The sequence below is a fragment of the Phyllostomus hastatus genome, unplaced genomic scaffold, assembly GCF_019186645.2.
Source record: "Phyllostomus hastatus isolate PE091 unplaced genomic scaffold, TTU_PhHast_1.1 phas_contig_348, whole genome shotgun sequence".
Lineage (NCBI taxonomy): Eukaryota > Metazoa > Chordata > Mammalia > Chiroptera > Phyllostomidae > Phyllostomus > Phyllostomus hastatus.
The window spans coordinates 7,881,768-7,903,959 of record NW_025333860.1 but is presented as its reverse complement, the minus strand read 5'-3'; the positions used below and the strand labels follow the sequence as shown (position 1 = coordinate 7,903,959).

Sequence of the window (22,192 nt, the reverse complement as noted above, 5' to 3'; positions counted from 1 at the left end):
CTACACTGAAATTTGTTCTCATACATATCAGAAAGCCAATAATGTATTTCTATAACAAAAGCTTATTTGCATTTTAAAATAGAATTATCTTTATTTTGTTCAGGGATAGTTGAAGAGCAGTCATTTTAAGTAAGAAATAGAAATTCACCAGTTTTCACACTTAGCTACAGTTTCAGACATACCTTGTATATTGTACTACCAACAAAATTATTTTTTTCAGAATCATATATTGGCGGTTAAACTTACAGACTTTCCTCCGAGCAACTCTCATTTGCTTCATTAAGCCTTCAGTGATCCCTGTGCATCCTTCCCAGTTCCTGCAGATAATCTCTCCTTCCCCTAAACTTAGCAGTACTTTTGTTTTCATCTTTTATGAAACAAACAGCCCTTCCTACCTTTATTTTATAGTTATGTGTATATATTTGTGTTCTATATTTAATATCTTCTATAAGAGAGAATGAAATATAATAAAGTATTTTATTTTTATTAAACACAGTGTCTTAAATGAGTTTGAATGAATGAATGACTGAGATGATAGTTAAAAGTTCAGCTTCTGGAGCCTGGACTGCTTATGTTTCATTTTAACTGCTATGTAGTTGCTGTGATGTGGGGCAATTAAGATCTCTTCCTGTTTTCTCACCTAGAAACTAACAGTACTAACTGGACCTCATGAGGTGCTTATGAAAACTGCATGTACAGCTTTTAGGACATTTACTGACACATATTACATCTTCAGTAAATATTTGTTAATACTACTTTTATTGCTCTAATGATACAAAAAATGATGGTAGGTGAACCCTTCCTAACTCATCCTGCCATTATTAAAAGGTAGACATTACCCCCATCTTTATTTCGTTGCAATGATGTTGCTCAAAGAAACACTTAAAAAGTGAGTGTTTCTCTAAGGTACCTTTTATTCATTCCTAAAGTAGTTAAAATACACACTGGCAAAGTCATTTATGCTCTAGGCAACTGCAAGTGTAATGTGGCTCCTGGTGAAAATGAGTTTGACACCCCTGCTCTAGGTGGATAAAATTTTCTATTGATAATCTATCAGAAATTAGGATAATCTTTGAAATGGTAATTCAAGTCAGTGTGATAAATGGACAAGTTTTTCAAAGATGTATGTATAAGAGAGACAGCAATATCTTGTCTCATGTCTTATAGATGATTACAATGCCACCTGTGGACTACCTTGGCACCCAAAACAAACAGACCAAAAAAAGAATCCCCTCCAGTTCCAAATTACAAATTATAAAAAAATACAGATGGTAGAGGGATAGATTAAACTCACTGCGGGGGGTCAGGGGCAATAGTCAAAAAAGTCCAGACTGTAGAAACTTCTGCAGAACAGAGACCTCATTTATTCAAATAAACTACTGGGGGTGCTGGGAGGGCAGAATAGAGAAGATAATTTTTGATTGAAAGAAACTTAAGATATATCAACTAGCTGCAACATGTAGACTTAGATCTTGATTCAGACCAAAGCAAACAAAAACAGGCGTTTGAGACCATTGAAAATTTAAACACTAAATGGTTATTGTTGTTTAGTGGTTTTTAAAACATGATGTTATGAGAATGAATTGTTTAAAATGTCCTTAACCTTAGTGATACACAATGAAATGACATCCTTTTTATGTTTGCTTCAAAATAACGTAGGGAATGGTGAGATAGCAGTGAGGGGTGTAGGTCAACTGAGATTGATCCCCATGGTCAAGGTGAATGACACTCATGTGGTAGGCAGTGGGGAGTTGGGTGCCATAATACCATTATGTCTCCTTTTGTATCTGTTTGAAATTTTCCATGACAAAAATACGTATGCTTATAAATTTTTTCCAGGCTATGTTTTTTAAACAGATATAGTTCATCTGCTTTTATATCTACTTGTCTGTCTTTATTCTGTTTTTGTACTTGATGTCATTTTATTTAAAATGATGGCAGTATTTATTCATTATAAGGTTTACACACACATACATTGAGGTGTCTTTTCAGTATCCATTCTTTTTTTTAGATACATTTTATTGATTATGCTATTACAGTCGTCCCATTTTCCCCCTGTATTCCCCTCCACCCTCCACACCCCCTCCCATCCACATTCCCCCGCTTTAGCTCATGTCCATGGGTCCTACATGTAAGTTCTTTAGCTTCTACTTTTCCTATACTATTATTTCCCTCTCCCTGTCTATCTTCTACACACCATCTATGCTACTTATTCTCTGTCACTTATTCCCCCTCTCTGTCACTCCCACTCCCCTGTTGCTAACCCTCCGTGTGATCTCCATTCCTGTGGTTCTGTTCCTGTTCTAGTTGTTTGCTTAGTTTGTTTTCATTTTTGTTTTTGTTTTAGGTGTGGTTGTTAATGATTGTGACTTTGCTGTCATTTTACTGTCCGTATTTTTTATCTTCTTTTTCTTAGATAAATCCCTTTAATGTTTCATATTATAAGGGCTTGGTGATGATGAACTCCTTTAACTTGGCCTTATCTGGGAAGCACTTTATCTTCCATTCTAAATGAAAGCTTTGCTGGATAAAGCCATCTTGGATGTAGGTCCTTGCCTTTCATGACTTGGAATACTTCTTTCCAGCCTCTTCTTGCCTATAAGGTCTCTTTTGAGAAATCAGCTGACAGTCTGATGGGAACTCCTTTGTAGGTAACTGTCTCCTTTTCTCTTGTTGCTTTTAAGATTCTCTCATTAATTTTAATCTTGGCTGATGTAATTAGGATGTGTGCCTTGGTGTGTTCCTCCTTGGGTCCAATTCTTTGGGACTCTCTGAACTTCCTGGACTTCCTGGAAGTCTATTTCCTTTTCCAGATTGGGGAAGTTCTCCTTTATTATTTGTTCATATAAGTTTTCCACTTGCTCTTCCTCTTCTCCTTCTGGTACCTGTATAATTCGGATATTGGAATGTTTAAAGATGTCCTGATGTTCCTAAGTTGCTCCTCATTTTTTTGAATTCTTGTTTCTTCATTCTTTTCTGGTCAGATGTTTCTTTCTTCTCCAAAATATTGATTTGAGTTCCAGTTTCCTCCCCTTCACTGTTGGTTCCCTGTACATTTTCCTTTATTTCATTTAGCATAGTCTTCATTTGTTTTTCATCTAATTTGCGACCAAATTTGACCAATTCTGTGAGCATCCTGATGACCAGTGTTTTGAACTAGTTAGTTGGCTCTCTCTTCATCGCTTAGTTGTATTTTTTCTGGAGCTTTGATCTATTCTTTCATTTGGGCCCCCTTTTTTTTTTTTGTCTTGATGCACCTGTTATGTAGTGAGTTGCGGAGCCTTAGGTGTTCACCAGGGCAGGGCAACCCACGTTGCTGCGCTGTGACGCTGTATGTAGGGCAGGGGTCCGAGAGGGAACAATGGCACTTGCTCCGCTCTCTGCCAGCTTTTAGTCACTTCCCCTGCTTCCCACAAGCAAACTGAGCCCTTCTTGTGCTGATTTCCATGTGGGTGGGTTTGTGTACATTCTAGGACCCTGTGGGTCTCTCCAACGAACTCTCCTGTGAAGCTGGGAGTTTCTCCTGTTGCCACTTCAACCCCCACAGGTGTTTACAATCAGTGGTTTGAGGCTTTATTTTCCCTCACTGGGACCCCGGGTTGCGCAGTCCTTCCTGCTCCCCAGTTGTTTCTCCTGGTTTATCTGCACACGAATGTGGGACCACCCAGTCCACAACCTGCCACCTCACGGGTCTGCCTGCTGCTGCTTTGCCAGCCACCTATAGGCTTATGCACCCTGCTCCACAATCTGCCGCCTCTCTGGGTCCACCAGCTGCTGCCTTGCTGCAAGTCCTCTCCACCCTAGCTGCTGGTCTCTGCCCCTCCTACTGGTCTGGATGACTGCTTCTTAAGTCCTTGGTTGTCAGACTTGCATACCATTCAATTTTCTGTCAGTTCTGGTTGTTTTTTGTTTTTAAATTGTTGTTGTCCTTCTTTTGGTTGTGCAAGAGACACAGTGTGTCTCCCTGCACATCCAGCTTGACCAAAGTCTCAGTACCCATTCCTAACCTTGCACATAGTTGAGCCATTTGTTTGTAGGGCATTTTTCAAGGATAAGGTGTATAAGCTTTGGCTGTGATAGATTAAAGTTTCCCAGTGTGTCAAGACCAAAGCTTAACCTGGGCTTTTTTTAATCCCATACTCTAGTTAACTGCTATTCTGTTTTCTCTGCTTCAACAGGAAACCTCTGTGCTATCCTCAAAGAGCTGGCTGCTGACTTGACTTCCCCTGACATACAGGTGGCAGCATCCACATTTTTACTTCCACCACTCTGTCATCCGGATGACCTTTTGTTATTAAATCCTTTACTTCAAGAAACAGACCATAGATTTATTGAAGAACAGGTAGGTCATTTTTCAATAACTCGTGGGTTGATTGCATTTGTGGACAGTGATTTTAAAACCTTACATATTTTTGTTTGTTTTAGCTCCTGTTTAGTAATGGTATTGCTTGTGGAAGTCTCGAGTATGACCCTTATTCTGTCTATGAGAATGATGTAGAAGGAAATTCAGTGCCTAAGCCCCTACCTCCAGCACTGTCAGTTATTAGCTCTGCAGTCAAGCTCTTCGGAGTTGTATGTGCTCATGTGGGAGAAGCTCAAAGGTAAACCATCTTCAGTAGTTCACTTACCCTAAAGTAAATAATTCACTCATCTTGAAATGTGATATTTCCAGACTGGTAATTGGTTCAGTGAATGCATGATAGATTCCTGGTAGGTAAGAAGAATGTCAGAAGTTCTCACAGATGACAGATAATAATGGTTCTTATTTACTTAATTTACCTAATATTTAATAAGAAGTAATTAAGTTAATGATTAAATTAAGTGATTAGATTAAACTAAAAGCTGATAGACACTATTATGGATACATTACTTTGCCCACAATAGTTTATTACCTAGCTGAAAAAACAACTGAAAACTCAGTGACATGAGAACATTGATTTTTATTCCTGAAAGCCTGAAGTGACCTCTGAAAATTAGTTGCTATTTACTTGACCTAGAAAACCCCACAGAATCACGCAAATCAAGAGGTTCAAATCTTTGTGTTCACTTGAAGAACACTCATGAAATTGCCTGGATCATCAATAGTATGCATCCAGAAGCCACCAAGTATCTGAAGAATGTCACTTTACAGAAGCAATGTGAGCAATTTTGTCGTTAGAGTGGTGGAGGTAGTAGGTGTGCCCAGGCCAAAATGTGGGTCAGTGGCCCAAAAAGAATGCTGAATTTTTGCTGCATGTGCTTAAAAAGGCAGACAGTAATGCTAAACTTAAGGGTTTAAATGTAGAATCTCTGGTCGATGAGCACATCCAGGTGAATTAAGTTCCCAAGATGTAGCATAGAATTTACAGAGCTCATGGGTGGATTAACACACGCATGAGCCCTCCCTGCTACATTAAGAGGACTCTTACTGAAGAAGAGCCTCTGATCCCTATCTATGATGTCAAAGTGGAGAGTACTCTCTGATCCTTTAAGAAGTTGATTCTTGCCCTAGCCAGGTGGCTCAATTGGTTAGAGCATATTCCTGATACACTAAGGTTGCTGGTTCAATCTCCTGTCAGTACACGTACAAGAATTAACCAATGAATAAGTGGAACATCAAATTGATGTTTCTCTCTCACGCTGTCCCCCTTCCTTTCTCTCTCTCTAAAATCAGTGGAAAAAAAACAAAACAGCATAGTCTATAACTATGTATGGTATCAGGTGGGTACTGAACTACCACTTCGTAAGTTATATGAATGTCTAACCACTATGCTGTATACCTCTGAAACTAATACAATATTGAATGTCAACTATAAGTGAAAAAAACTTACAAAGAAAAGTCATCTCCATCTTCCTAAGATTCAGAATAGTTTTGTTGTTGTTTTGTTTTTGAGGGGTGTTTGATATCTTTGTTAGGATTTGAGATTAATTAAAAGATGGAGAAAAAAATTGGGGGCTCTGTCAGTCCTGACTAGTCTTTGGCCCATAAATGTGGGCAAGAAAATTCAGGTCAAAGTTAATTACAATGTAACAAAATTTTCAAGCTCTAACCTTGTGTGTTTTTAGTACTTTCAACATGATATAATTTCATTATAACAGATGATTAGGATATGATCTAATAATGCTGTTGGAGTTCTTTTTTTTTTTTAATCCTCACCTGAGGATATGTTTATTAATTTTAAAGAGAGGGTAAGTGGGGGAGAGAGAGAAACATCACTATGAGAAAGAAACATCAGTTGGTTGCCTCCTGTTTGCACCCTGACCAGGGATCAAATCCATAGCCTAGGTATGTCCCCTGACCTGGGATCAGACTCGCAACCTTTTTGGTGTATGGAGTGACACTCCCACCAACTGAGCCACCCAGCCAAGGCAGTGTTTGAGGTTTTTAAACTTACAGAGTCTGACCTTATTGTTTGTAATTTCTTTGTTTTGTTACAGCAACCCTGCATAGTTCCTGCAGGACAGTTTGGACATAAATATATTTTTGAAACAAAATGTCTTAAAGATGGTTTTGAAAAACAAGCAGAAAAATGTTTGTATGTGATATACATATCATGTTATTTACAATAAGGAAAATTAGAAATAGCCAGGATGTTCCAAGTTATGGAAATGGTGAAAGTGTTATATTTCCAGATTATGTAATACTGATATCTAAAGTTATTTTTGAATGTAATAAAATGGGGATAATAAAATGATATCCATATTTCTAGAAGTTGAGGGAAAAGTAGAACAAAGGTGCCAAAATGTTAATGGTGGCTCTTTCTAAATGGCAGAACTAAAGGTGAATTTTCCGAGTTTTTCAAATTTATTATGATGAACAGAGTTAGCCTTGAAATAAAGAAATAAATATTTAAATAAACAGAGTATTTAGAGTTACTGTGGTTTTCCCAAAATTTTTAGTGACCCACCACAAATACTAGAGGGGTGAAAATGAAATTATAAGGTTCTATACCTGCCATCAAGATAGTTCACAACCAAAAAATAATTTTAAACATTATTTCAGTTTTCCTGATTTGTGTGGTGGTGGGGCAGGGAGAGTACAGGGTATAGAAACAGTGGTTTTAAACATTGGAAAAATTAGTGGAGAGATGGTGTGGTTTATTTCATGGCTACATATTTTTAATTTCAACATAAGATTTAAAAGCTCTATGCTGTAAGAAAATGAAAAACAATTCACAGAAGATACATCAATAACTAATGGATATATTCAACCCCAGACCAAACAAATGTGTATAGTCATCATAACTAGAATTGTGAAAATAGGAAATTGCTCTCTACCAGTAGAAAAGTTGAATAAATCATAGTACATATCTGTAGTAAAATTTGGCTACTTTAAAGTTATGAAAGAATCAAAATGATGTGAAAAGTACTAACGACATAATGTTAAGTGAGATAAGTAAGAGTTAATATTATGTTGTATATAATATGATCCCAAGTACATTTTTAAAGTATAGTTGGAGGTAAAGTTGGTGCCATGTTTCAAATGAAGCAGTGTCTTTGATTCCAATTAAATCCTGCTATTAACAACAAAAATTGATGCCCTGGCTGGCGTAGCTCAGTGGATTGAGCGCAAGCTGTGAACCAAAGCATCGCAGGTTCAATTCCCAATCAGGGCACATGCCTGGGTTGCAGGCCACCGCCCCCAGCAACCACACATTGATGTTTCTCTTTCTCTTTTTCTCCCTCCCTTCCCTCTCTAAAAATAAATAAATAAACTCTTTTTTTAAAAAAGAACAAAAATTGATGTAAATAACTCTTGAGATATTCTTTGTTTAGAAAATAATTGCTGAAATAGCTGAATTTGCCCACATAAATCTTTATTAAGTGATACATTCATTTGTAATTTTTTTTACAAAATAGTGATTCTCCCCCACTATCAGAATTACACATAATCAAAATATCTTCGCATTGGTTCTGATATATTTTCTTTTCCAAATGTTTAAGTGTGTTCAACATTTTAGCTCCAATAGAATAATGAAACAAAGCAAATTAGTAGCATGTTACTCAGTACTGCCCTTTGCCTTTACCTCGATTGACAAATTCTGGTTTTTTTTTTATATGCTTTCAAATCTTTTGTTTCTGATTTTAGGCTTCTTATATTGGAACAGCTTTTGGACAGTATAAAGCACACAAAAGGAGCTCGGCAACAAGTAGTTCAGTTACATGTTGTTTCTTCTGTTTCTAGTTTCTTGAAGGTAATTCTATTTAAAACTCTCGTTTGCTTGATTTTCTTTTTTTTAACGTTATAATTATCTAGGTAGGTTAGAGGAAGGTGTTTTTAAAGGGTCATTACTTCCCTCCATCCCCCATTTTTCTTTATCTCCTGATGAAAATGTTTTAGGATTTATAATTTTTCTTATACTTTTTTGCCATATAAAACTTGTTCATCAGATAACCTTGGCTTGGAGCCATGCCTTAACCTACTGAGCCCAATGTCCTTGACCACGGATTAGCAGACTGACATTTAGACCACATTTGGCTCATTGTGAACATTTATAACTATTGTTTCTCAGTAAAATATAATAGGCTTCATTCGTCATATGTTTTATGGAAGTCCTCATTAATAGTCTTCTCGCCTTTGCCAGGTAGCTCAGTTAGTTAGAGCTTTGTCCTAATATGCCAAGGTTGCTGGTGCAGTCCTTGGTCTGGGCACATACAAGACAACAAATCAATGTTTCTTAAGTAGTAAGCCAAGTATGAACATAGTTGGTTAACCAGATTATCCATTCCAAATTAGATAAGAAAATTCACTGCAATTTTAAGTTTGGATTATTTTTCATATATTTCAGTATGTGGCTGGTTCCAAGGGAAATTTGGGTCCAGAAGAAATGAGAAGACCTGCCCTAGCATTAGTGATGGGTGCCTTAGAAAGTCCCAACCCCCTCTTGAGATGTGCAGCTGCAGAGGCATGGGCTAGGTTAGCCCAGGTAGTTGATGATGGACCTTTTACTGCTTCATTAGCTCAAGTGAGCTTTGACAAGTAAGTGAAATTCTCATTGAATATTCCTAGACTATGTGTCAAAACTGGATAGAGAAGGTTGTTAATACTGCCCTGACTTATTTAAGAATGTTAACATAAATTAGTTAATAAATAGTGAAAGTAATGAAAAATAAAATAACCACAAATGAAAGTTCATGGTTAGATTAGTAATATATATAGATAGATAAAGTTGTAGTAGTGGTGGTGGTAATAACGTAAGTCGCACTTTGACCTTCTAGTCTACTAAATATGTGTATGTGATTTGGTTGAGATTGAAGTCTGGAGTAGATTACTAATTTGGTTCAAATCCCAACTCTTGCATTTAATAGATGGTTACTTTGTAAGAGTTACTTTGCCTAACATATTTGGCTTCCTCAATAATGTTAAAAAGAACTGATAATAGTCTGAGTCTCAAGGTTGTTGGGAGGATTAAAGAACTAAATGTAAAGTGCTTAAATTAGCAAACAGTATGTAAGGAAATTACTAATAAATATTCATTTCTCCTATTATATTTAATTTTAAAGTCAAAGTTCTTGAGTTGAACTCTATATGGAATTAAAGTTATCTCAGCAATCTGAATTTTTAAAATGTAGCTTAAAAAACTTAGGAATGCCCTCCATATAAATTTAGTGTTATGTGTATCTATGAAAGACATTGAAATTGTTTTTACTTACATAATCATTAATAATGTGAAGACGTTTTTATTTAAAAGGGTTTTCTTTGCAAGATACCTTTCTAGTTATTTCAAAAAATTTTGGGATCAATTAATGGTAAATATATATTTCTGAATTTTGGAACTAGTCATACAAAAAGTTTTACCTAAGTGACAATATCATGCAATAGTTTTGCTTCAGTCATTATCATTTATTTTTATATCCATAATTACAGACTGAAATCAGCAAGGGACGCAGTTACCAGAACAGGGCATTCATTGGCTTTGGGATCCCTCCATAGGTATTTAGGAGGAATAAGTTCTCAACATTTGAATTCTTGTGTGGGAATCCTTTATACTTTGTCTCAGGACAGCACTTCTCCTGATGTGCAGGTAAATACCCCATGTGATACCCTTTTGTCAATAATGCACATTATGTTTTTATTGACCATTAGTAATTTGTAAATAACTTCCCTCTCATAATAAATATCAAAGCCCTTTTTAACCATGTTGGATTTTTAAAAATTTAAATCTCACTATTTTTACTTCACACTCAGTATCTAAAGTCAAGTTCAGTGTCTTTCTGAGAATGAATCTCCCTGCCATTTTAATGATAACATCTACCATTTTAGAGAGCTTAATACAAGAAGCAGCCAATGAACATATAAATGAAATAACAAATCAGCGTTTCTTTCTCCCTCTCTCCCTCTCTCTCAAATCAATAAATTTAAAAAATTTTTAAATAGGTATCGAGCATTATATCACATTCTTATAAACATATTAATATATGTAATCCTCATTGTAATCTATGGTGTATGCTCCCATTATACAGAAAGACAACTGGTGCTTAAAGAAGCCAAGTAACTCAGTTTAAGAATACAAGTCATAGAATCTAAATCCATGTTTTTAACCACTTTACTATATTGTTACACATCTTATTTCTTTCTGTTGATGAAATCATCATTTTCCTGGTATGTTAATCAAATCTTGGGTGATTGTTACTCTTCCTGCTCTTTTTACTTTCCTTATCTTTATTTCCTGTGTGTCTTTAGTTACTATAATAGCCTCCTACCTGGTCATTTTACTTTTAGGTTCTTTTCTTTTCATTTTTAACTCTACCTAGATAAGAAGCCAAATTGGTTTTCCTGAAAGACTTGTCTTACCACTTTCCTACAGAAAAGCTGAAAAACTGCTTATTGCTTCTTAAATCAACTTCTCATTTAAGTTTCATCACCTGACCCAGGAACCTCATCTCTCATTACCCCAGAGTACTGGTGTTCTCTACAAATGATCTTCCTTTTATTCCACACATGCCATTCTCATGTCTGCACTTACTTTTTTCCTGTCGCTCTTCTCCCAATTCCTGTCTGATCATACATTTTGTTTAGTATTCTAAAATACAGTTGAACCACATTTTTGTCAAACTTCATTATGTGTAAACTGCAATTAGCTTTCATTCTTGGAATCACCATGTAATATTTATGGTCTTCTCCATATCATCTAGTACTTGAGTTGACTTATAAGGTGTTCCATTCTTTCATCCTTCTCATAGTACAGTATTGTTTGCTTCTACTTATTGTATTTCTCTTTACATTCAAGAAGTCTGTTTGGAACACAAATACTTTCATATTGAATACATTTTTATTGATTAATTTAAACGCTTCATTCCATGGCTTCCGTTGTCCTCAAATCTGACTCTTCTGGATTGCTGCTGTCTCTCAATTAACAGGACTTCATTTTTGCAGCATTTAAAGTACTATAAGATTTTTTATACATCCATTGATAAAAGAAGTAACATTTTGCAGTTGATTTCCTTAGGGAGAACTTTTTGTGTACTTCTTATGGAAACTGCAAACATAAATAAAAGTTGAGAGTATACTTTAATGAATCTGTAATACCCATTATCCAACTTCAGTGATCAGCATATAGCCAGTCTTGATTCATTTAAACCAGAGTTGACAAATTTATTCTATAAATAGTCAGAAAGTAAATTATTTAGGCTTAACATATACAGTCTTTGTCACTGCTCAATTCTGCCATTATAGCGGGAAAGCAGCCATAAATAATACATAAACAAATTAGCATGATTATGTTTCCTTTTTAAAGTATTTTTTATTGGTTATGTTATTTCAGTTTTCCCAATTTTTCCCACTTGATCCCCCTTCCACCTTGCCCCACCAACCTTCCATCGTCACCTCCCCCTTAGTTCATGTACATAGGTTGTACCTATAAGTTCTTTGAGTCCTCTGTTTCCTATACCATTTTTTATCTTTCCTTATTTTATGCCTACCAATTATGCTGCTGCTTCCCTGTACCTTTTCCCCACTCTTCCTCCCTTCCCCCTCCCCACTGAACTCCCTCTGTGTGATGTCCATTTCTCTGATTCTGCTCCTGGTCTGGTTGTTTGCTTAGCTTTTGTTTTCATTGTTTTTCTTTTCTTTTAGGATCATTTGTTAATAGTTTTGAATTTGTTGTTATTTTATTGTTCATATTTTTTATCTTCTTTTTCTTAGATAAATTCGTTTAACATTTCATATAATAATGGGTTGGTGATGACGAACTCCTTTAATTTGCTTGACCTTATCTGAGAAGCACTTTATCTGCCCTTCCATTCTAAATGAAAGCTTTGCTGGATAGAGCCATCTTGGATGTAGGTCCTTGCCTTTCATGACTTCAAATACTTCTTTCCAGCCCCTTCTTGCCTGTAAGGTTTCTTCTGAGAAATCAGCTATAGCCTTATGGGAACTTCTTTGTAGGTAACTGTCTCCTTTTCTCTTGCTGCTTTTAGGATTTTCTCTTTGTCTTTAATCTTGGGTAATGTAATTATGATGTGCTGTGGTGTGTTCCTCCTTGGGACCAACTTCTTTGGGACTCCCTGGGCTTCCTGGGCTTCCTGGAAGTCTATTTCCTTCGCCAGATTGGGGAAGTTTTCCTTCATTATTTGTTCAAGTAAGTTTTCAATTTTTTGTTGTTGTTCTTCTCCTTCTGGTACCCCTATAATTCAAATACTGGAACATTTCAGGTTGTCCACAAGAATCCTCAGCCTCTCTTCACTTTTTTGGATTCTTGTTTCTTCATTTTGATCCAGTTGGATGTTTAATTTCTCCCTTTTGTTCCAAATCATTGCTTTGAATCCTGGTTCCCTTGTCACTGTTGGTTCTCTGAATATTTTGCTTTATTTCATTTTGGGTATCTTTCATTTGTTCTTTCATTTTTTCAACCAAGCTCAATCAGTTCTGTGAGCATTTTGATTACCAGGACTTTAAATTCTCCATCAGATAGGTTGGCTATCTCCTCATCACTTAGTTCTGAGGTTTTGCTGTGTTCTTTCACTTGGGCCATATTTCTTTGTCTTGGGGCACCTGATAAGTTGGAAGGGGCGGGGCCTTAGGCCTTAGGGCCTTAAGAGGCAGGGCAACCCTCTCTGCTGTGTTGCCTGTGGGGGAGGGGCCAGAGAGGTAACAATTTAGCTTGCCTGCTTGTCTCTAGAGCACTTTCCAACAGACTCTCCTGTAAGACTGAAAGTATCTCACTGTGGCAACCCCAGCCTTACTTAGCCCACAGTCAGCTCTGAGTCTCAGTTTTCCCCTAAGTCAGTGTCTCCCTGCAAGCTCTGCCCAGCTGGCAGTCAGCCCCACCCCTCAGCCACCTCACCTGGGTTTTTCTGAGTCTACCTGAGCCTTACAGGTCTGGTTGTTCTGGTTGATTTTTTTCTTTAATTCCTTGGTTGTCAGAGTTCCATGCAGTTTGATTTTCTGGAGTTTTTGGTTGTTTATTGATTTTAGATTGGTCGTTACCTTCCTTTTGGTTGTGTGAGGAAGCAAAGGATTTCTACCTATGCCTCTATCTTGGCCAGAACTGCAATTATGTTTCAATACAAACTTTATTTATAAAAACATGTGGCTGTCTAAATTTGGCTCGAGGGCATTTTATCTGTTTAGTATACATGTATAAATATATCTTTACTATATGTTTATAAAATACATATTTATATATAAGGTATTTATTTTATAAATATATTTATAAATGTGCACCTGTCATAAGTGTTCATCTCTCTGAATAGAATCTCAAATTGAATACACCATGTATCCAACACCTAGATCAATAAACAGAACATTTTCAGTACCCCAGACACTGTCCTCATGTTCTTTCCTAGTTACTACCTGTCCCACCAAGGATAACCACTATCCTAATTTGAAACAGCATGTTAGTTTGCCTGCTTTTATATTTTATATCAGTGGAACCATACAATAGGTACTCTTTTATGTCTGGCTTTCTTTAACATTGAGAGCTCTGTTTGTATTATTGCATGTAGTTGTAGATTTTGTTGAATCTTTTAAAAACTTGAAACTTCATACTCTATATGAATAAAACAATAAGCAATTTTCAACTTTAAATTTCAACTTTCAAATTTCAACTTTCAATTTTAAATTTAGTTCAAGATGTTAGCCAAAGAACCAAACATTATCTTGGAATTCTTAGTGCTGAGATATATCTAAATATACCATTCTAAATTAGACAGTTGTTTCTCAGGGGTTTTTTTACTGGCTACTTAAAGAGAAAAACTTTCTTAATTTTTCTTTCCAGGTTAGAAATAGCACACATATAGTTTGCTTTGACATTATTTTATCACTTGCTTCAATGAAAGAATAATTCATTGTGTTTTATGTTTCTTAATGCTGCTGTAACATTTAAATTTTTTTCTGTGTCCACAGACCTGGGCACTACATGCTCTATCACTGATAATTGATTCTGCTGGCCCACTCTATTATATGCATGTGGAACCTACCCTTTCCCTTACTATAATGTTGTTATTAAATGTGCCTCCTACTCATGCTGAAGTTCATCAAAGTCTTGGTCGTTGTTTGATTGCCCTTATTACTACTTTAGGCCCAGAGCTACAAGGTATGTATAGCTGTTTTTGTGATGTTTTACATGAAAAATATACATATAAAAATGAATTCAAAAATGACTGACTAAAATACTTATCCATTGAAGTGAAGTTTAACAGAATGTTCTATTCAAATATATTGGCAGGATGTTGAGTGTACTCTTGGGAAGACTTTGAATCCTGGATGATGACATAATAGGAAACTAACATAGAAACTATGATAGTTGATGTAAGCTCTACCACTACTTAATTGGGTGACCTTGGGCAAATTTTTACATCTCTGAGCTTTGATTTTCTCCTCTGAGGAAAAGGTTGAAAAGCCTTTGTGGTTGGCACATAGTAGGTGCTCCATAGTATATTTTGTTGAGTAAATGCCATTCAGTCTGATTTCTCTTACCTTAAGAAGATAAGGAGTACATATTTAGAAAGATTTGATCTATCCTAAAAATGCTTCTCTTGACAATTAAAATGACAGACGTGAAGTAGAATAGTTTAAAGAACTCTTAATCACTTTTAAGAACGAAATGACCATGCCCAGAAACTCATATTGATCTGTTCATATGCATACTATATGCCATCAATATGTGAAAGGAGCTTTGGCTGGTGTAGCTCAGTGGACTGAGTGTGGACCTGCGAACCAAAGGATTGCTGCTGGTTCTATTGCTAGTTAGGGCACATGCCTGGGTTGTGGGCCAGGTCCCCAGTGGGGGCTACGTGAGAGGCAACCACACATTGATGTTTCTCTCTCTCTCTTTCTCCTTCTCTTCCCCTCTCTCTAAACATAAAATAAAATATTTTTAAAAAGTATTTTTAAAAAATGTGAAAGTAACTCAACTACTACAAGCAGGGCTAAGTTTATTAGCAATTTCTAATTCCACTTTTTATGATGATTTGGAATAATATATAGGTAGTCTTAAGGTTTGTTTAAGATTTTATTTGTTTTGTTTTGTTTTGTTTTGTTTTGTTTTAGAGAGGAGAAGAGAGGGAGAAACAGAGGGAGAGAAACATAGATGTGTGAGAGAAACATCAGTTGGTTGCCTTTCACACGCCCCCAACTGGGAACTGGGCCCACAACCCAGGCATGTGCCCCAACTCAGAATCTAACCAGGGACCTTTCAGTTCTCAGGCTGGTGATGAATCCACTGATCCACACCAGCCAAGATACTGTGTTAGGTTTTACTTTGCCAAATGGTTTGTATTGCCATAAACCTTTCAAACTAAGAATAACTAATACTCATCTAAAAATCTTTCAGTGGGGTTATCCCTGCTTTTGTACAAGAAATTTACTTCACAGATTTTTAAATTTAAAATTGGAAAAAAGAATTTTAACCTAGTAATATATGTTTAAAGAATAATGATTTTATAGGCCAGTTATTAAAAGCTTTCTGCTTTCATTTTAGGTAACAGTACTTCAATTTCTGCCTTAAGGACGTCCTGTCTGTTGGGCTGTGCAGTGATGCAAGATAACCCAGACTGCCTTGTGCAAGCTCAGGCCATCTCTTGCCTTCAGCAACTTCATATGTTTGCTCCACGATATGTCAACTTGTCTAGCCTGGTCTGCTGCCTCTGTGTGAGTATAAAATTACAGATGAGTTTTTAGTTTCTTTTATTGGAAATATTTATTTTAATTATTCTCTAGATTGTGTACAATAGCCATTATCCTTCAGTTCTAGCCTTTTGGGGGCCGTGGGAGTCCAATTTTTATCTAATTAATTTATGCGCTAACATTTTTTTTTTCTCTCTCTTTTCCTAAAGAAATTACAAATTTCTTTTTTTAAAGATTTTATTTATTTTTAGAGAGAGGTGAAAGGAGGGAGAGAAACATCAACTGGTTGCTTCTTGCAGGCCCCCAACCAGGGACCTGGCCTTAACCCAGACATGTGCTCTGACTGGGGATGGAAATGCCAACCCTTCAGTTTACAGGACGATGCCCAACCACTGAGCCACACCAGTCAGGGCTTTTCTTTTTTCTCTATTCCAAATTACTATATACAAACTCTTTTCCATCTGAAATGGGCACATAACATGTTTTCCTTAATATTCTAGCAGCATATGCATCAATATTTTGGTTCTGCTAATGTGTCTAATGAATATAGGAGGTAATTCATAATCATGAGGTTTTAAGATTGACCTTGAATATCACTAGTTTCTATCTGGACTTGCCTCAAAATTGTTACTCTTGGAATGAAAACTGACACCATTGCTTTTTAACTTTTTCTAAACCTGCAGTGTTCGTAACACACTTCCATTAGTAGCATGAGATTTGAGAATTATTGCTTTATTTAGAAAAACCTTTCATTTTCAAGCTTGAGGCAAAATATGTAGCATCTCAGCCATTGAAAGAAACTCAAATGTTGTTAAAACCAGTCTTCTGAATAAAAAAATAAACTGAGGACCAATAAAGTCAAGTAATTTGACTAGATTGTGGTAGCTTTAAGCTGGAATCCATATTTCTCAACTCTTTGTTCAGTCCTCGTTTCATTATTTCCAACTGACTCTGTAGTTATGAGTAGCTCTGAGCTCTGCCACCTCCTGAGGTGGCCTTAGGGAAGTCCCATAACCTCTTGCAGCCTCAGCTCCTTTGTCTGAAACACAAGGATTACACAAGATGCCACCTATAAAGGTACATGTCCCAGGCACTTAATAACCACTATTAAGTAGTAGTTGTTTTTATTTTCTTGATTTACACCTTAAACATAGATTATGTTATCTTCATATTGATTTTGATAATCATAATTATGTAAGACTCTTAAAAAGAGGATATGACTGACTTTTCTGGTAGAAATTTTGGTTCCTGAGTTAAACATGTATTAGAGAAAATAGCACTTACTGGAAAAGGATTGTACCTTTACTACTCTGCAGCTTTTCCTTAGGAATATTACTCTTTATATTTGAAGAACCACTGCCAAAACCAATTATTGAAAATATCCACTGTTTTGCAAGTTGATCTGTCACTCTCTATTTAAATATAATGATGCTGCCATTTTTTTCTTTTTAAATTGCAGTAGGAAATTTTCATTAATAGCCTTTTAAAATTTCCTTAACTCTACATGAATTCATTTATTAAAGTTTATCGAAAAGTAAAGAATAAGACTAACTACTAATTCTTGGTGAATTAGACTTGATCAAACCTTCTTTTTTCCCTAGATGAGAAAGGTGGTATACATATAAAGAATAGAGATTATTATCAGATTTTTCTTGCGGGTACATTCAGAGCAATTGCGAAAATCAGAAGTAACACTTACAAATATGATTCATATTAGTCATAACATTCATGACAAAATGATTCTTATACAGAAATCATATTCAAAATTGAATTACTATAGTATATTAATTTTGTGTCTTCATATTTTGGCTATTAAATCTTATTCTAAATTTATCACATTGAATTTATTATTACGTTTTAGAGTATTCCCTGTAGTAGTAAGTTTCTTTTCTACAAAGAATATAATTATTTAGCATGAGGTGTTTTCATATCAGTTGAAACTCCCTGAATATTCAGAATACCTTTCATCATTAAGAAAAAATCTTAGTGGAAAGGACTTTCTTCTCACTGCATGCTCTTTAACCTCTATTCTGAATGTGGCCTTAGCTACACTAGTAATTCTGAGTCCTCTCAGTTTTAAATCTTGGCTTCAAGGAGTAAAAGAAAAATCTATAGTTAACTTGCGATGAGATAAACCATTAACTTTGCCACTTGTTGGATACCTGTTCGTGTGAGTGCAGTCCAGATCACTTCTGTCACACTCGTGTCTGCTTGACCTAGTTGTGTTACTGAAGCTTAATGAGAGATTCCAAAGGAAAACCCAAGTACACAAATGTACCTTTTTAAATTATTGTATATTTTATATCATTACATCTTGAGTTGACTATTTCAAGATCTTAGCTCAACTCATATTTTAAGTTAGAAAATGAACTATTTCTTGGCATATCTGTAAAGCCGAAGCCAAGCCAGTTTTAATGATAGAAATCTGTCAACATTTGTATTTTCATTATTAGTTGAGTATTGTCAAAGTCATCCTAGTATTTATCTTTTGGTTTTGTCTTGACTGGTCTGTCATTTGTTTTTGTGCAGGAGATCTTGTTGGATAATTCTATGTTGGTAGGTCCCTGACCCTTAATTCCTGACTGTTTTTGAGGTTTGCAGTGCTGTTTCTTTGTCATTTTTTGGTTGTAGATGTTCTTGTTTTCCCCTGCATCTCTGTTTAAGCTAACCATTAATGCAAAACCCACTATGTGTAGCATGTTACATGGTGTTTATTTAATACCAGTGTTTAAAAATCCTCCCTAACCTTCTCCAGCTGGTATATTCACTCCTTGCACTTAATTTTGCATCATTTTGATTTAATATATTCATTTCACAGAAGAGTTGTAACTACCATTTGATTTAATTTCTGCATTTTGCCTGTTTGGTTTGTTTGCCTTAACCCACTTTATTCTTCTTCCTATTATAAATGCTGGAGAATGACGTGGAAATGTTAAGCATCCCGTTTTGCTTTGCGTAATAGCCTTTAATCTTTTTTCTACCAAAGAGTACTTTTAAGCATGCTTTTTCTAAAAGATTGTTTGACCAGCCTGAATAATGCTGCACCTGCCTTGTATTATATGCTTGTAAAAGTCCAGTTAAAATAACTAGTAGATTGTTAACTTTTGTTAAAAATTGTCATGTAGAGTGCTTATTTTGTGGTTGTTGTTAAATATAGCCGCAATCTTGGACATGATTAAACAATGTTTTTACATTTTAACTTCTGTTATCCTGTGTATAGTTTCTGACAGTTTTTAAACATGAGTGGAATGACATTGCTTCAGGACTTTATGAATGGCATTCTCTTTCCACTTTTGAGTTCATGATATGACGTGAGGATATAATAGAACATATTTATAAAGTGTTTCCTGTCCATATGTTTCATGATGATATATTTACAGACTTTTTCTATCTTCTGGCTTCTGATAAAATTTAGGATTTAGCTCTCTTTGCATGTGTTTCTTCTTATATATCAAAAAGCCAGCCACCACCAGGTACTCTTTTTCTCAGAATTAAGCCTCTGCCCTTTTCAGCAGACTTAGATACTTCAGTCCTTTTTTCCCCATACACACCAGATCTGAAGATCATTATAAGAATTCTGCCATTATTTTCAAATTTTGCTTGGAAAATCACTATCATAAAACATATTTATTGTCTTAAACCATACCAAACTGGTCTTTATGTTCATATTTGAAACAAAACAAATTTCAAAAGATCTACACTTTATTCTACTTATGAAATCACTGAGTAAGAATTTGTATCCAGAAACCTTTGACTTGTTTTAATCCCTCATTTAAAAGATATCAGTCATATCATTTATCCTATCTTTAACACAACCTGTTGAGATTAACATTGTTTAAACACTTCTAAGTAAAAAGAATGTGTAATGAGTCTGTCATTCTGAGCAGAAATATTTTATTTCTTTAAGATATATACATATCTTGTACATATATGTAGATCCATATATAACTAAATATACACATCTGTAAATTTTACTATCTATAATGTTTCTCTCTAGAGAATATTTTTGTTGAATATGTTTTCTGAGTAAAACTCTGACTTTATTTGAAAATGCATTTACTTACCCTGTATGGCATCTGAATAAAATACTATTGATAGAGACATGCATCAATAATAACTAACATTTATTGAGCATTTACTGTTTGCCAGGTATTTGTGCTAAGCACTTTTGCATGTTTCTTTGTGTTAACTTCACAACATACTTGTAAGATAGGGGTTGTGTTATCTCCATTTTACAAATAAAGCAACTGAGGTACAGAGAGGTTAAATAACTTGCCCAAGGTCACATAGCTAGTGAGCGGTTGTTCTAGGACTCAAACTGACTGGGTTTGACTCCAGAACCTCCCATTTTAACCAGTATACTATATTGCTTATATAGATTTGTGTAAATTTCTACTTATTAGAGAATCATAAAAAATTATGATATTGTTGCATGAGCACAAATGTATAAACTGCAGATAGATTCTTTACAAATTATCTTAAAAGTGTTTTTGCTCATATAAATCTTACGTCTTCCTGTCTAGAGGTTTCTGCTTGGATTTGTTTATAAATGTTGCATAACCATGTATATGTATTACTTAAGTTATTTCTAAGTTATATAATAAAAAACATATACGAGAATAATTTGAATTCCTGTGTATTTAATAAGTTGCATCCAGCCCAACAATACGCTGGACAGAATTAGGAAGGGTCCAATGACTATTAGAGTTACTGAGTTACAAGAATTTCAGCTCCTTCAGTTGCCAAATGGTATTTTTCAGGTGAATCTTTGTAGTCCCTATTTGTTACTGAGAAGAGCAGTACTGGCTTGTTTACATCAGCTTGTGCAGAGAGAAGCAGCTGAAGTTTCAGAACATGCCCTTACACTTGCTAAGGATAGCAGAGAAGAATTGATTCCAGGTAATTCTTTTTGTCAAAATTATCTCCAGCTCAAAATAATTATTTTAATCTTAAATCTCAGTGTGTCAATGTCAGTTTTTAAAACAAAATTTTAAAGTGAATATATAATCTGTCTTAAACCTGCTGCAAGAGACAATTGCTAACAATTACTGTAGTTCCAACCAGTGGTGTTACTGGTTTAGAACAGTGGTTCTCAAACTTAGGTACCCAAACCAACAACATCCACATCACCCAGGAACTTGTCAAAAATGCAGGCTGTTGGGTCCCATCCAAAATCTGGGAATAGAGCCCAGCAATCTGTTATCTATGTTTTTATAATTCCTGTGTTAATGTATACTGAAGTTTGAGAGCCATTGGGATTAGAGTAAGTTTTTTCATAGTAGTCAGTTGAAATTGGATTTAGCCCTTAAGTAATTTATCATATGTGCCTTTCTTCCCCCAAAATCTCATTTAATAAAATTCTCCATGGATGAGTCTGTGTCAAGTTAAAGGACTTTTATACCCCTTCTTGTATATTTTAGAACTGAATTAAAGGATTTCTTAGGTAGTAAGATTTGTTTTAAATATATATCCCTTCATTTTTAAATTATGTGAGTAACACAAACATGCATATAAATTCAAACAGCCTACAAAAATAGTAATGATAATATCATACTTTTACGTATATAGTTCCCAACGTGCTATCACACATTTATGTCTCAGACTTCACAAACTTCACAAAGCTTTCCTCTGTATAAACTCAGATCTGTAATGGCTTTGACTGTCATGCTGTACTTTTTAAATCATAGTTTTGTTATTGAAACTTTTGCCCTGGTTTGAGTTAATCAGCATTGCTGAACTGGTATACTAGTAGTTATCACACCGGTTGCACAACTCATTTGAAAAACTATTGTGTAATTACTTGCCTGAACCAAAAAATTTAAATCTCCTGACTATGAGATATTCTCCCTAAAGTGACCTTTGGTTTATATTCACCACTGAAATTATATATTCATTGCTTTAGGCTTTGATTGTGTCCATATGCTGGTACATGTTCCCAGAATTATCATAGCTATGTGAGTAAAATTAGTAAAGAACTCATATATAATTTCTTTTTTAAATTTTGTAATTTTTCTAACTCATGGAAAAGTTGAAAGAAATGTGAACTGAACATATAGACTCACCTACTTACTATCTTTATGACACTCACTTTATATCTCTTTCCCTCTTTCCATTCATACAGACACCCAAACCTTTTGCCAGAGC

General features: G+C 35.3%; 1 protein-coding gene across 6 annotated transcripts in view; it reads left to right on the top strand.

Moving 5' to 3' along the window:
• The window catches only part of HEATR5A (HEAT repeat containing 5A), a 116,241-nt gene that overhangs the window by 59,688 nt on the left and 34,361 nt on the right, over positions 1–22,192 (top strand). For 3 of the 6 annotated variants that reach the window (XM_045841254.1, XM_045841252.1, XM_045841253.1), the window contains exons 15-23: positions 4,179–4,342; positions 4,426–4,601; positions 8,069–8,174; positions 8,769–8,959; positions 9,848–10,004; positions 14,327–14,516; positions 15,903–16,072; positions 18,578–18,604; positions 20,809–20,947. In XM_045841254.1, the coding sequence (XP_045697210.1) occupies positions 4,179–4,342; positions 4,426–4,601; positions 8,069–8,174; positions 8,769–8,959; positions 9,848–10,004; positions 14,327–14,516; positions 15,903–16,072; positions 18,578–18,604; positions 20,809–20,947 (1,320 nt within the window). The remainder of the gene's footprint in view (positions 1–4,178; positions 4,343–4,425; positions 4,602–8,068; positions 8,175–8,768; positions 8,960–9,847; positions 10,005–14,326; positions 14,517–15,902; positions 16,073–18,577; positions 18,605–20,808; positions 20,948–22,192) is intronic. The other 3 variants (XM_045841258.1, XM_045841257.1, XM_045841259.1) reach the window with 2 other exon arrangements.